The sequence below is a fragment of the Mastigoproctus giganteus genome, chromosome 2, assembly GCF_048544385.1.
Source record: "Mastigoproctus giganteus isolate SK-2022 chromosome 2, ASM4854438v1, whole genome shotgun sequence".
Taxonomy (NCBI): domain Eukaryota; kingdom Metazoa; phylum Arthropoda; class Arachnida; order Uropygi; family Thelyphonidae; genus Mastigoproctus; species Mastigoproctus giganteus.
In genome coordinates, this window is record NC_143576.1 from 2,436,407 (window position 1) to 2,453,432 (window position 17,026).

Here is a 17,026-nt window from a genome sequence, read left to right on the forward strand (position 1 = left end):
GCATTGTTATGGGCCTATATGAGAGCTTGAAGGACAGGGTGGATGCCCTCGAAGGATTAAAAGTGAGGGCCCATCAAGCTCTCAGCTGCCCACACCAATGCCAGAGCTTGCACTTGGTCATCCCGCAACACAGAGGCAGCTCCCAAGGCAGAATGCGCTGGTCCCAAAGGAACTAGTAGTTGTTGGTGACTCTATTGTCAGGGAAATGGGAAACATGCTTTGTAAAAAGGATAGGTGGAACAGGACCAGGGTAGGTCTGCCAGGGGCAAAGGTTGATGACGTTGTAGAGCGGATATCATCTTTTAAGGGCACAAAAGGTGATATAGTTGTACACATTGGCACTAATGATATTAAGAGTAGGAGACCAGAGGAATTACTTAACAAGTATAGGTCACTGTAGAAAAAAAGCCGTGAATTAGGGTTGAATTTGAAAGTGTCTGCAATTCTGCCCAGACACGATACGAGGGAGTATATGATGAGAGCCCTGTCGATCAATTCGGCCCTGGAAGGATTGTGCAAGGCTCAAGGGGTGGATTTTTTTAAGCCTGGTCTGTACTTGTTAACAGGAGAGACTGCTTCTACAGGGATGGGATACACTTAAATAGAAAGGGTGCAAGAATGTTTGCTGATGCTATCGAGGCAGTGTTAGGTGGGTCGGAAAACTGCTAGATTGGGGGAATACAAGGACTAATCGATTAACAGTAGCCACTGGCAGAGGTGAAAGTGATTCTTGCACTGCTTCTATTGGAATGAGCACAAGCCTGAAAAACAAGATGCAGGATATTTCAGAGACTGCTGGGAGTCGTTGTGGTACAAGTAAACACATGGGTTGTGTTAGGGTAGCTAAGAACAGAAAGAGGTACATGTATACTTGCATGTACACCAATGCTAGGAGTTTAGTAAATAAATTTGATGATTTGAGGTATTGCTCAAAACATCAAAGGCAGATATTGTGGGGATTTCAGAGACGTAGTGTCACAAAGATATAAGGAATGCAGAACTGGAATTTGGGGAGTACAATGTCTACAGAAAGGATAGACAGGATAGGAAGGGAGGAGGGGTTATGCTATTAGTTAAGAAATACATAAAATCCAAGGAAGTGAAGCCAGTCGACATTGCTGGACAGTGCAGTGTCGAGTCAGTTTGGTGTGACATAAGCATTGGGAGATCAAAATTGAGAGTAGGAGTGTGCTATAGGCCTAATGACTCTGATGAGTATAATAAGAAACTCTACAGGGAAATAGAGTGGGCCAGTAAATCAGAGAGTCTTATAATGGGGGATTTTAATTTTCCAGATATTGACTGGAATTTGTGGGTTGGTCACTCACACACTACCAAGGCTTTTGTGGATTTATTGGATGATTGTTTTCTACATCAGCATGTTCAGGAGGCAACTAGAGGGAGGAATACTCTTGATTTGATTATCAGTAGTGATTCTTCATGCATTAAGAATCTGCAGGTAAATGAACCACTAGGTGGCAGTGATCACAGTGTGCTAAGTGGGATTTACTCAAAGAGGTAACTACCATTAGGGGTAAAGGGAAGGGTTACTGCTTTCGTAAAGGCGACTACGATGGACTGAGACAGTATTTAAATTCTATACAGTGGGACCAACTGATGATGTTACCAACAGCAAATTCAAAATGGGAAGCATTCAAAGAACTTATCTTGGAAGCTACTAGGCTTTACATACCAACTAAGAAATATTGTTCAAGGTTTAGGCCTAAGTGGATGTCAGATGAACTAATGAGACATATGGCAGAGAAGAAAAATGCATGGGATACATACAAATTAACACGTGACACAGAAACCTATGATAGATACAAGTTGATCTGTAACCAAGTTACAAAGGAGGTTAGGCAGGTGAAGGCAGATTACGAGAAATCTTTGGCAAGGGATGCAAAGAAAAACAGCAAAGAGTTCTTTACTTATGTAAACTCTAGAAGGAGGGAATGAATCAGATTGGTCCACTTGATATTGATGGGTCAACTGTTGATGATCCTGCTCAGGTAGCTAACAAACCGAATGAATATTTTGCATTGACATTCACACATGAGGAGTTATTCAGCGAGGGGAATGCCAGAGGTGTATTCAAGTCTGGCAGTAAGCTAGAGAATCTTGTAATAACTGAGAGTAAAGTGGAGGAGAAATTGTTGAAGATAAATACAAGAAAGGCACCTGGGGTGGATGGGATCTATCCAGTTATATTAAAGGAAGCAGCAAAGGAAGTAAGCAAACCCTTAGCCATAATTATGAGAGCTTCCTTGGACTCAGGGGACGTACCCATAGACTGGAGATGTGCAAATGTGACCCCAATTCACAAAGGAGGATCAAAGGCTGACACAAGTAATTATAGACCTGTTAGTTTAACTTGTGTTCCTGGAAAATTAATGGAGGCACTGGTTAAAAAGCACTGCAGGATCATCTAGACAAGACTTCAGTTATAGCTCAGACACAGCATGGTTTTGTTAAGGGGAAATCTTGCCTGACCAATTTGATTGGATACTATGATGCAGTCACAAAAGAACTGGATGCAGGGAATAACTTTGATATTATATACTTGGATCTTAGAAAGGCTTTTGATACTGTTGCACATGGAAGACTGCTGAACAAATTGGAGCAGTGTGGCATTGGAGGCAAATTGCTGCTATGGATAAAGGGGTGGTTGAGGGGGAGAAGACAGAGAGTGGTAATCAATGGACACTGCTCATCGTGGACTAATATTATTAGTGGAGTCCCTCAGGATTCAGTATTGGGTCCATTATTGTTTTCTGTATTTATAAATGATACTGATGATGGTATATCAAGTTTAATGTCCAAGTTTGCAGACGATACGAAGGTTGGCAGGGTTGTCAAGGACACTCTGCTACTGCAACAGGATCTGGAAAGGTTGAGCAGATGGGCTGAGAGGTGGCAAATGAAGTTTAACATTGACAAATGTAAAGTACTATATATGGGAAACAGCAACCCCAGAGCAACGTATCAACTCTGTGGTACTACACTGACAGTAGTAGAGAATGAAAGGGACCTGGGGGTGGTTGTGCAGGCAGATATGAAGTTTTCTGAGCAGTGCAGACGGGCTGCAAGAGTAGCTCATGGTGTATTGTCGATGATATATAGGAATTTTTCTAGCAGGGATAAGGAGGTGATTATTCACTTGTATAAGGCAATGGTCAGACCGCACCTAGAGTACTGTATACAGGTCTGGAGGCCTCATTTCAAGAAGGATGTAGAGATGCTGGAAGGAGTACAGAGAAGGGCAACAAGATTAGTGAATGGAACAAAGGGGTGCTCTCACGAAGAAAGGCTTACGTTTTGCAAATTACAGTGTCTGGAGACTAGGCACCGGCGAGGTGATCTGATAGAGATGTATAAAGCCTTGAATGGTTTGAGCATGCTCAATGCTGATGGGATTCTTCCTCTTGCTCAGAATAATCACCTGAGAAGGCATAAATTCAAATTGAGGAAAGACAGATGTAGGATAGACGTGAGGAAATTTGCTTTTAGCCAGCGGGTGGTTGGTTGCTTTAATAGACTTCCATCCCTTGTTGTGGAAGTTGATAGCCTAAATAAGTTTAAGGCTCAGCTGGACAGGTATTTCGAACGAACAGAGGGGTGAAGTGGAAGTGGTTATTTTTTATTTATTTATTTATTTTTATTTTTTTTATTTATTATTTTTTTTTTTGGCTGATGCTGCATAAGCTTGCTTTCTTGCATCAAATGCCTCTACTAATGCTAATGCTAATGCTATAAGGCCTTGAATGGTTTGAGCAATCTCAATGTTGAAGGGATTCTTCCTCTTGTCAGATTAATCACCTGAGGGGACATAAATTCAAATTGAGGAAAGACAGTTGTAGAAAAGATGTGTGGAAATTTGCCTTTGCCAGTGGTGGTTGATTTCTGGAAGAAACTTCCATTTGTCACTGTAGAAGTCGGCAGCTTAAATAAATTCAAGGTAGAACTAGACAAACATTTGGAGTGAATGGATGGATGAAATGGAAGGTTTGTTTTTTTTTTTTTTTTGGCTGAAGCTGTATATGCTTGCTTTTTTGCATCATATGCTTCTACTAATGCTAATATTTCTAACTACTCCAAACATTTAATTATTTGGTATACAGTAATGAAAATAAAACACACATGCATGCATGCACACATGTATACCAAAATAGCAGAAAAAGATTAGTTTTTATAAAAATTATTTCAGCTCTAACTATGTGTTTGTAAGAGATATATAAAAATCATATACTTAAGAAAACAGGTATCTGCACTTTACCTCAAACAGAAGGGCACAGTGATTCTGTAAGCGCATGCGCTCTCCATTTGCTAGGGTCAAAATTCTATTGTCATCCATCACAGAATTCATGTTTTCTATCCAAAGAGCATCAACATCACCATCAAAAAGAAGATACCTTCTTTCTTCTTTATCTGTAGGCTGATTCATCTCTCTGAAGATGCAGGATAACAAACCATCAGTCCAGTCTCGGGTGAAAGGATCTAAAATGCCATATAGTTCTATTACTGTTACAGCCTTTGGATTCAGAGGATATAATTTGGTTGGTATTCCCAATCTGAAGAGTGAATTTACAAAGAAAAAGATTATATCAATTATTATTACCCAATTTATCCATTTATTTATTTACATAATAATGAAATGAGAAGTAAAGAAAACACACAGAATATATACAAATTTACAGGTTTAATGAAAATAATAATATATCAATTAGCAGAAGTAAATGGAATAGAGGACTAGGGGCTACACAGTGGGATGAAGGACAGGCAATGAGAAAGAATTCTAATGACAAGAATTGAAGTGGGGGTTGGTACATCAAAAGTGAGTTGTTATTATTGTTTTTGTCATATGGTGCAAGTAAGCCTGAGGCTTTTGCTGCACCAGACAAAAAAAATTTTTTTTTTTTTACTCTCTGTGTGTGTGGTGGGAGAGAGAGAGAGAGAGAGAGAGAGAGAGAGAGAGAGAGAGTCAGAAGTAAAAGGGAATCACCAAGAAAGAGGGGAGAATAATGATATCCAGCTCAGGACCCTAGGTGTGCCAAGCCCATACTCACCAGATGTGAGCCTCTGGGATAACAATTTATAATGTTGCAAATGAAAAGTGACCTATGTAGTTTTTATCTAGAGCAGATATGACTCTGAATGGTGGCAAAGTAGTAGTAGAGGCATGTGATGCAAGAAAGCAAGTGCATGAGCTTATGCAGCATCAGCCAAAAAAAAAAAAAAAAAAATCACACCATTCCCTACAAATCCTGTCCAGTTCCTCCTTAAATTTATTCAACCTATCAACTTCCACAATGACAGATGGAAGTTTGTTCCAGCAATTAACCACCCGCTGGCTAAAGGCAAATTTCCGCACATCTATTCTACATCTGTCCTTTCTTAATTTGAATTTATGCCCCCTTAGTTTCATAATCTGAACAAGTGGAAGGATCCCATCAGAATTCAGAGTGCTCAACCCATTCAAGGCTTTAACAGTTTCACTGATGAAGGACAAGAGAAAAAGAACTGATGAATTGGATGAATTTTATTTGAAGTTTCTCTAGTCTGTAAGCCAGGTATTTTATTTGAAGTTTCTCTAGTCTGTAAGCCAGGTATTTTATTTGAAGTTTCTCTAGTCTGTAAGCCAGGTATTGCTATTATGAGAACCAAATGATATCAAGAGGTCAAAAACTGGACATATTACTCTTGTGGAGAAGGCTAATAACATTGTCACTCTTTAATACTGAGGAGAAATCTAAATTAAACCTAGATGTCAGGAAATCTGGGCTAAAATGAAATCAATGTAGCAAGAGAGGTGAAAGTTGGATCAAAATAATATATATTAAAAGCATGGGCAAAAATATGAAATCCTTAGTTTAAATTAATGTTAGTTAACCTTGCCTTCCATAAAGACACAGCATTCATGGTGTAACCTTATGAAAGGTTCTGAAGAGAGCCACTGTTCTGGTCTCTATGGGATCCTCTATACGGATCAGATATTTACAATTTATTTGTCATGGGAATATGGAACCACAATAAAAACAATATTCTGAGAACATAAACTGTACTCGACTGAACAGGGGACAAAATTACTAGGATCAAAGTGAAACTATAAGAAGATGTTATGATGGAGAGGAATCAAAATTCAGTTATTATGCAGGTTTTTGCATAATAACTGAATTTTTGAATTGTTTATCCAGTGGTCTGATTGAGATGTTTAAGGCTTTAAATGAATTGAACAAGCTCACTGCTGATAGTATTCTTCCTCTTGCTCAGACTACATGTGGGGACATAAATTCAAGTAAGAAATGAATGTTGCATGTTTAATCTGCAGAGGTTTGCTTCCACCTGTGGGTGTGTGATTGTTTGAAGAAACAATTGTTTTTTCCAAAAAAAAAAGAGATTGCAGATGTAACATTAATTTAAATCAATCAATCCCAATAAATATCAAAAAAGAGCATCCTCACAATATGCAGATAACATGCAGAGCAATAAAAGCTAAACAAATCTAAATAACCTTACTAGCTAGATTTCCAAGGTTATGGTTGACTCTAATTCTATAATTTCTATAATTCTCATTTATAAAGCATTTCTATAATTCTCCACATGCAAACAAGTGGAGAATTATAGAAATGCAAAGGAAAATAAAAAAATGCTGCAAAGAGACAAATCCAGAAAAAGAAAAAAAAAAAAAAAAAAGAAAGAAAAAACAGTCACAATATTGATATGAGGAAAGGCAGAAAAAAACGTGAGAATATATATAACAAAAACAGTATTTAACTAAATAAACAAAATGGCAATATTATATATTAAGAGACCTGACTCCCTCATCTAGGAGAAGATACATATATAAAACATGCAGATTGGGAGAATATATGTTCTTATTAATCACTAGTTGTGGCATATGATGCAAAAAACCAAGCTTATAAAAGAATCACAAAAAAAAAAAAAAAAAAAAACACTTTTTTTACAATCACTTTTCCATTCACTCCAATAATTTGTATGGTTCCTCTTTTAATTTATTCATACTACCCACTTCCACAAGTGGAAGTTTCTTCAAACAATCAAGCACCCACAGGTGGAAGCAAACCTCTGCAGTTCAAACATGCAACATTCATTTCTTACTTGAATTTATGACCCCCACATGTAGTCTGAGCAAGAGGAAGAATACTATCAGCAGTGAGCTTGTTCAATTCATTTAAAGCCTTAAACATCTCAAACAGACTTTGTATTTTAAAAGGCACGTTAGGTGCCTTTTATCCAGAAGTTGTAATTTTCAGACTTGAAGTAACCTTTCTTGGTAAGATCACCCTTTTGTTCCCTTCACCAATCTCGTTGTTTTTCTCTGCATCCATTCAAGCTGGTCTAGATTTTGCTAAATTGTGGCCTCAAGATGGAGTCTAATCATTGCCTTTTAAAATACGATATAAACACCTCCTCATCTCTGCTAGCAAAGTTCCTGTATATCATTGAAAAAAGACCAAAAGTAGTCCTGGCAGCCTGTCTGCATTGCTCATAGAACTTCATATCTGATTGCACAATTACCCCTGGGACTTATCATTTTCCACTACCCAGAAGGCAGTACAACACAGTCGGTACATTATCCTGGGATCACTGCTACCATTTTGCAGTACCTTGCATTTGTTAATGTTAAAGATATGGAAAACAAAAATTAATAGATATGGAAAACAATAATGGGTCCAGCCCTGAATCCTGGGATCAACACTAATAACATTATTCCATGAAGTGCAATGTCAATTAATAATCATTCTCTGTCTTTGCCCAAGCAACCATCACTTTAACAAGAGCAATAACTTGCCCTTAATGCCACACCACTTCAATTTGTGGAGCAATCTATTAAGTACAACAGTCTGAACAACTATGAGAATTTTTCATCTCTAATATCTCAAGACAGAATTGAGTTGACACCAGGAGTAAGTGGCATAATTTGCTAGTTAATTTGAAAGCAGAGACACTGTAACTGCATATTAACTAAAGACTGCTTCTCAACACCTTTCTCTCTCTCTCTCTCTCTCTCTCTCTCTCTCTCGCTCGCTCGCTCAAGTTACCACTTCCATCATATCCACCTGTCTTGTTGTTTCTTTCTCATATGGTCTGCTAATCACAATCATTAAATTCACCTTTCCATATATTGCCAATGGATGCCTATGTGCTTTGATGAAGAAGGATTCTGAATAAGCAAATATAACCTCAGAAGCATGGAAGTTTTGCTTTCAAAAAAACATATGGCTGTAGCTTCCTTCTGTTAGAATTCTGCAGCCACAAACACCAGCAGAAGAGTATGCCCACCACTCCGTTCTGGCACTGGCTAGAATGGAATGGTGGGAACCATTTTCTTCTGGAAGCTTACATTAATTATTTTTACAATTAATACAAACACTAACCATATTTAGAAGCCATGCTGGCTTAAACTGCAGCCCATTCAAATAGGTGTGCATTCCTGCATTCTTGTGCTTGACCACTTGGCTACAAAAATCATTTATCACTGAAAATTGAATATAAAATATGAATATTATTCATCTGTTGTATTAAATTTCATTTTAATTGCTACCTGGGAGGCAATCCAACGTTTATAACATATATGCCTTACATTGTTTTAAAAAAAAAAGTGATATGCGAAACTATTTGTGTGGAAGAAAACCTATAAGATATTTCTTAGCTAAATGCTTGAGTATGAAGGAGTTTGTTTATGCATGGGTAATGCACACATTATTTTAAAACTACCTTGGTAGTAGAAATTATATCTCATATTGCAAATACCTTTACAATGGTACCTACCCATCCACCGAAGAGAGGCCAAAAAGTCTTGAAACAGTGCCATCTGGGGGTGGTATGGGTGAAGTGTTACTTATTCGAGGTAGTGCAATGCCATGGCAACTCATCGTGAAGGTATTCACAATATGAGATATAATTAAAATGAGACATTAAAACTACCTTGGTACTAGAAATAGTAGTAGTAGAGTAGTAGTAGTAGCATGTGATGCAAGAAAGCAAGTGTATGAGCCTATGCAGCATCAGCCAAAAAAAAAAAATCACACCATTCCCTCCAAATGCCTGTCCAGTTCCTCCTTAAATTTATTCAACCTATCAACTTCCACAACAACAGATGGAAGTTTGTTCCAGCAATTAACCACCCGCTGGCTAAAGGCAAATTTCCGCACATCTATTCTACATCTGTCTTTTCTTAATTTGAATTTATATCCCCTTAGGTTCGTAATCTGAACAAGTGGAAGGATCCCATCAGAATTCAACGTGCTCAACCCATTCAAGGCCTTATACACCTCAATCAGATCACCGCGCAGGTGCCTAGTCTCCAGCCACTGCAATTTGCAGAACTTAAGCCTCTCTTGGTAAGACGATCCCTTCATTCCCCTCACCAAACTTGTTGCCCTTCTCTGTACATGCTCAAGTAAATCAACATCCTTCCTAAAATGAGGCCTCCAGACCTGTACGCAGTACTCAAGGCGTGGCCTGACCATTGCCTTATATAGAGGGACAATCACCTCCTTCTCCCTGCTAGCAAAATTCCTATATATCATTGACAAAACCCCATGATCTGCCCTGGCAGCCTGTCTGCATTGCTCAGAAAACTTCATATCTGACTGCACAATTATTCCCAGGTCTTTTTCATTTTCTACCACCTTAAGCATAGTACCACACAGTTGGTACGTTTCTCTGGGATTACTTCTACCCATATGCAGTACTTTGCATTTGTCAAGGTTAAACTTCAGTTGTCACTTCTTAGCCCATCTGCCCAAATTATCTAGATCCTGTTGCAGTAGCACACTGCCATTACTATCATTAACAACCCTGCCAACTTTGTATCATCTGCAAACTTCGACATTAAGCCTGATATACCTTCATCAATATCATTGATAAATATACAAAACAACAGTGGACCTAACACCGAACCCTGTGGGACTCAACTAATAACATTAGTCCACGAAGAGCAGCACCCATTGATTACCACCCTCTGTCTTCTCGCACTTAACCATCCTTTTATCCATTGTAGCAACTTACCCTTAATACCATTCTGCTCCAATTTGTACAATAGTCTTCCATGCGCAACAGTGTCAAAAGCTTTCTGAAATCCAAATAGATGATATCAAAATTATTTTTTGCATCCAGTTCCTTTGTAACCACATCATAATATCCTATCAAATTTGTCAGACAAGACTTTCCCTTAACAAACCCATGCTGTGTCTGAATTATTGCTGCAGTCTTGTCTAGATGATCCTGCAATGCATCTTTAACCAGTGACTCCATTATTTTACCCAGAACAGAAGTTAAACTAACTGGTCTGTAATTACTCGTGTCACCCTTCGATCCCCCTTTGTGAATTGGGGATACATTTGCACATCTCCAGTCCGTGGGAACCTCCCCTGAGTCCAAGGATGCTCTCTCATAATTATGGCTAAGGGTTTGCTTAGTTGCTTTGCTGCCTCCTTTAATATAACTGGATAGATCCCATCCACCCCTGGTGCTTTTCTTATGTTTAACTTCAACAATTTCTCCTCCACTTTGCTTTCAGTTATTACAAAATCATTAAGTATCCTGCTACAATTTGATAACCTTCTGCCATTTTCAAACCTTAATAATTCCTCATGTGTGAATGTAGATGCAAAATACTCATTCAGTTTGTTTGATATCTGAGCAGGATCATCAACAGTCGAACCATCGATGTCAAGTGGACCAATCAGATTCATCCCCTTCCTTTTAGAGTTTATATAAGTAAAGAAATCCTTGCTGTTTTTCTTAGCATCTTTTGCCAAGGATTTCTCATAATCTGCCTTCGCCTGCCTAACCTCCTTTGTGACCTGATTACAGACTAGCTTATATCTGTCATAGGCTTCTGAGTCGCTTGAAAATTTATATGCATCCCATGCATTTTTCTTCTCTGTTACAAGTCTCATTAGTTCATTAGATAACCATTTAGGCCTAAACCTTGAACAATATTTCTTAATAGGTATGAAACTTTTAGTAGCATCCACGATTAATTCCTTGAATGCTTCCCACTTAGAATTTACTGTTGGTAACATCATCAGTTGATCCCATTGTACAGAATTTAAAAACTGTACACACATCATTTTAAATGATGTGTGTGTGTACATTTTCCATGCGTAAACAAAGTCTCATTAGTTCATTAGATAACCATTTAGGCCTAAACCTTGAACAATATTTCTTAATAGGTATGAAACTTTTAGTAGCATCCACGATTAATTCCTTGAATGCTTCCCACTTAGAATTTACTGTTGGTAACATCATCAGTTGATCCCATTGTACAGAATTTAAAAACTGTACACACATCATTTTAAATGATGTGTGTGTGTACATTTTCCATGCGTAAACAAACTCCTTCATGTAATAAGTATTTAAAATTCATTATAAGCCCCCCAAAAAAGAAAAAAAAAGTAGGGTGTAAATTTAATATGATTCCAAACTGGTATAAGTTTCAGCTTTTCTTAATTAAACTTTTTTGTTAATAATCGAAGAAAGTTTTCCTTTCAGTATATTATATTCTACATAAGACAAAAAAAAATATTACAAATATTAAAAAAATAACATTTTAAACCTTGTTTGTGCTTTCACCAGGGTTGTTATTACTGATGTTTTACCTCCACCAGTAGGACCAACAATCATAGTGCTATGTCTTGTCATCATTGTTTCATACAGCTGTATTACTTTGTCTATCTATAAGTAATTAAAAAAAACAAACAAACTACAATTTGTCCCATGAACTAAAAAAAATAATTATCAGAGATTTTATGAAATTTTTTTCAACTATCTAATGATTCAAATACATTCTTAATCCAACAATAAAAGGCTTTTTATTTACTTATAGTAAGAGGCTAAATTAGTTTTTCACACAAATTTTGATAGTTCTTAATAATCCTCTCTTAATATAAATAATATTACATACAGGAATAATTATAAATGGATGCATTATAGTAAATATATAAACAGAAATGCCCTTTGTCTATAACACACCACTGGAAAATGCTATCAGCAAACCCAAACAAAAAAATAATAAATAATCGTACTAGTAGAGTAGTACGATAATCAATGAATATATAACAAAATAACAAAATAAAATACATTTTAGAAAGAAAACAAACTATGACTATGTATTTCACCTATCCACCCCCTCCAATAGTTCTTTGAATTTCTTCAAGATATCCACTTCCACAACAACAGATGGAAGACTGTTCCAACAATCAACCACCCTCTAGCTATTTAGCACATCTATTCTGCAACCATCCTTCCTCAATTTGAATTTATGCCCTCCCCCGGTGCACCGCAACCTGTGCACAGCCTACATCAACTGCCACGTAATAGAGACAATGAAGATCTACAAAGTCAATCCAACACTGACACACTTCCTAGAAGCAACCATGGCAAAATGGATAACCACCACCACCATCAAAGTCAAGAACATTGTGACCAGAACAATCCTCATCAGACAAGAAATCTTCCACAGACACGCCCTAAGCACATACGGTTCTGCGTAGCACTCAACCCACTGTCCACCATGCTCAATAACAGCAAGTACATATATACTTTAAAAGAAGGGAATAAGAACCTGTACACCCTCTCTCTCTCTCTCTCTCTCTCATCTGATGTACAGGGATTGTCCTTGAGGCTGTCACAGACATTCTCTCAGGTATGCCAAGGCAGGCTTGCTACCTGCAAGTCTAAAATGCTGATAGAACTGATATTTGAGTGACATTCAAGTCAAGTGGAACTAATTTCAGGAAAGTCGGTCGGCCTGTGACAGACAAATCCTCTGCTTGCACCTTCACAATGGTGGGACTGTTAGTAACCCTGGGTATAACCCCTATGCAAGTCTTGAAATATGACACCTAGCATACTAGAGGTGAACCCAACATAAGCAGGGATCGAGGTGTGGCACCCACACTACACAGAGGAATGCTACCCCTCTGTTTTACCAGGCAATACTAGGTCATAGATAGGGTGACCATATACTTTTGGAGCAAAACCAGGACAAAACATGTTCCAAAGAAGAAAATCCAAGACAAAACTAGGATGTTAGTGTTTGCATCTTTTTAATTATATGCATGTAAACTGAATGTAGCTGGTCATTAAAAGTGCATTTTCGTTTTTTCGTTGACATGGCTGAAAATAAAAATTATTTTATTAATTATTATAGTTAAGTTAAGCCTTCTCCAGTGGATTTTTAAATAACAGATACTTTTTAATGAAAAATATTTACTCTGAGGATAGCTAGAGAAAAGTTTGCAGACTGCCAGGCATCCACAGGCTGTTGTATGGTTTAGCTGGTTCGCTGTCTGGTTGTGTAATAGATAGCACTACTGCTGTGTTTGAGATTTAGTATAGCATGATAATTTATTTATTCCATATTTAGAAAGTGCATAATTTGTGCATAATTCTATTACTAAGTAACTAGGAAGCCATAAATTCCTTAGGAAGTTAGTGTTATTTCTATGGAATAGAAAAATAGTCATAGATGACTCTCATCAAACTGCAATACCACCACTTTGTTTATTGGAGGCTTTAAGTGATGGAACCCATTTTTTGTCTGCAGAGCAAATCTCCAGAAGCCTCATCTCTTCCATCATGCAGTATGTATAATCAATGTCTTTCGAGGTTATGATGGACATCATGGCGAGATCCAGTCTTCCTTACATTTTGAAGGGTACAGCTCTAAAATGGTGATCGCAGGCCAGTCACTAGACTGAACCTATTGTTAACTCTCTAGAAGGCATCCAGAGCAGCTAGTGTATAATCTCACTGCCTCTACCAGATAATCCCTCTGCCAGATAATGACTGGAGAGAGTCTGAGTAGTGTTCATATTCTTGGGTATATTCTTGCCATTGAACTGGGTATATTCTTGCCATTGAGATGGGTATATTCTTGCCATTCTACACCATATTCTATACACAATGGGCTGGGTATATTCTGCCATGTGTATATGCATATCCAAAAATTTCATTACTTCATACATTGTGACCAGAACGATCTCCATCATACAGCATGTCCTCCCCACCTTTTCTTACTATTCAATACATCATGAATAGTCACACTAACAGAACACACATCTGTATAAAAGATCTAAACTGCCCAAACGCTTCCTTCTTCATTTTACAAATATACATGGTCTCAGTTCTAATCTCAATGATTTCAATTTCTACTTACAGTCTGCCAAAACCCCATGTAATTTTTCCGACAGAATTCCAGTTATTAGTTGATTCAACCATTTCTCATCTCAATAGTTTGTTTTATTATTCCTGTATGATTCCTTTCGCTTCCAAGGTGGTATGTGTGCATATGTCCGTTCTGATATTCCATGTAAGAGACACAGTAATTTGGAATCTCTTCTTTTCGATCTTCTCTATCACATAAAATTTCTTAAAATCTCTCCACACTCTATCAAATTGTGCCAAATTCATCTGTTGCCAACTATCATTCTCCCAACTCAACTAATGATGTGGAACTCTTTCATTTCCTCTCTTAGAAACTTGACTTTCTCCAGTCCAACTTTCCTAACAGTGAGGCAATTTTCCTTGGTGATTTTAATGTTCACAACTCCAGCTGACTTCTGTTTTCTAGTCACATGGACGCAGCTAGCTTTTACAATTACTAATGACCTCGCACAGATTGTTCAATTGTCTACCAGAATACCAGAGCCATGCAGTAAAACTCATGATCTTTTTCTCACAAACAACCCTTCCAAGTATACGGTGAAGGTGAGTGATCCTCTAGGCACCTCAGATCACAACTTGGTGATGCTCTCTTCTCCAATGGAGCCTTTCTCTCATGGCCATTCTCAAACTCGTGTTGTTTGGAATTACAGGAATGCAAAACATAATGATCTGTGAGATTCCTTTTCTTCTTTTCCTTGATTGGATAACTGTTTCAAATATTTGGATGTCAACATTTGTTCAGATCGTGTCAGCAAAATTATTCTTGTAGGAATAAAATCCTTTATTTCACACTCCACCTTAAAAGATTGTTCTTTATTTAAACCTTGGGTTTTCTAATAAATGTGCTAAGGCTGTTCAAGATAAGAATGCTACTTATCGCAGATGGCCTCTCCAGGTACATTTTCTACCTACACAAGAACTGTAACAGTTATTAATCATTCCAAACTAGATTTCAAATAGGCTAAGAGTACAAAACTTGCTTCTTGTCAAAATGATAGCTGAGCATTCTGGTCTCTAGCCAAAGTTGTTGGCCACAATTTTTGCCCATTTCTGTTCCCACATCTGTCAAAACCAGATGGCTCTACTCCACCAAAGATAAAGCTGAGCTGCTAGCAACCTACTTTTCTTCCAACTCATGCCTTGATGATCTCAGTAATACACCTCCTACCATTCCCAGCACACTCCATTCAATGCCTCCTGTGGACTTCCGTCAAAAAGATATTAGAAGGATTTCGAACAATCTTGATGCTAAGAAAGCTCCAAGTACTGATGGTATTTCTCCACTTTTTTTCTCAAATCCTGTGCTCCTGATCTTACTCCTAATCTGTGTCACCTTTTTTCACTTTCTTATTCCAAAGGTGCTTTCCCTTCTGCTTGGAAATTTGCTCATATCCAGCTAGTTCCTAAAAAGGGTGACAAAGCCCTTCCATCCAATTATCATCCAGTATGCACATGCTTCTACTCTTTCTAAAGTAGTGGAGGAATCAATTATTCGCCAACTCTTAAACTATCTAGAAACCTTCTATCTAATCCATGGCCGACTGGGCTAGCCGGGTGGGTAAAGTGCCTGCCTGGCAACCCAAAGGTCGCGGGTTCGAATCCCACCTTGGGCCTGGATCAAAGTACTGCAAAAACCTTGGGAGGTGCATTATGGCCACAGAAGGCGATACACCAACAACTACCAAAAAAAGAAAAAAAATCTAATCCATGATTGTCAGTGTCACTCCAATGGTGATATTCTGGCTTATATTATCCATCTTTGTTATAAGTTACCCAGATTTGAGCAAGCTCAATGCTGATGAGATTCTTCCTCTTGTTCAGATTCCGCACCTGAGGGAACATAAATTCAAATTGAAGAGAGAATGTTGTAGAATAGACGTGCAGAAATTTGCCTTTAGCCAGCAGGTGGTTGATTGCTGGAACAAACTTCCATCTGTAGTGGATGTTGACAGGTTAAATAAATTCAAGTCTGAACTATACAAACTTTTGGAGTGAATGGATGGGTGAAATGGAAAAGCGTTTTTTTTTTGGCTGATGCTATATAAGCTTGCTTTCTTGCATTATATCCCTCGACTAATGCTAATGCTAATCTATTGACAAATTCAATGGAAAAGTTTGGTGAAACTCAAGCAGTTGTCATTGACATTTCAAAGGCAATGTTTTGATTATGTTTGGCATGAAGACCTCCTAAGTAAGCTTCCATCTTATAGTCTGCCAACTTTTTTTTTGTAATTAGATATCCGGTTTTCTCTTTAGCATTAGCATTAGTAGAGGCATATGATGCAAGAAAGCAAGCTTATTCAGCATCAGCCAAAAAAAAAAAAAAAAAAACACACCCACTCCCATTTCACCCCTCCGTTCGTTCGAAATACCTGTCCAGTTGAGCTTTAAATTTGTTTAGGCTATCAACTTCAACTACAAGTGATGGAAGTCGGTTCCACCAACCAACCACCCGCTGGCCAAAGGCAAATTTCCGCACATCTATCCGACATCCGTCCTTCCTCAATTTGAATTTATGCCCTCTGAGGTGATTATTCTGAGCAAGATGAAGAATCCCATTGGCATTGAGCATGCCCAAACCATTCAAAGCCTTATACACCTCTATCAGATCACCTCGCCTGTGCCTAGTCTCCAGACTCTGTAATTTGCAAAACTTAAGCCTTTCTTCGTAAGAGCAACCCTTTGTTCCATTCACTAATCTTGTTGCCCTTCTCTGTACCCGTTCCAGCAGCTCTACATCCTTCTTGAAATGAGGCCTCCAGACCTGTATACAGTACTCAAGGTGTGGCCTAACCATTGCCTTATACAAGGGAATAATCACCTCCTTATC

General features: G+C 38.0%; 1 protein-coding gene across 1 annotated transcript in view; it reads right to left on the reverse strand.

Moving 5' to 3' along the window:
* Dhc98D (Dynein heavy chain at 89D) overlaps positions 1-17,026 on the reverse strand; it is a 971,787-nt gene that overhangs the window by 627,088 nt on the left and 327,673 nt on the right. The window contains exons 23-24 of the mRNA XM_090387912.1: positions 11,585-11,703; positions 4,274-4,568 (exon numbers count right to left, since the gene is read on the reverse strand). Coding sequence (XP_090244038.1) covers positions 4,274-4,568; positions 11,585-11,703 — 414 coding nt within the window. The remainder of the gene's footprint in view (positions 1-4,273; positions 4,569-11,584; positions 11,704-17,026) is intronic.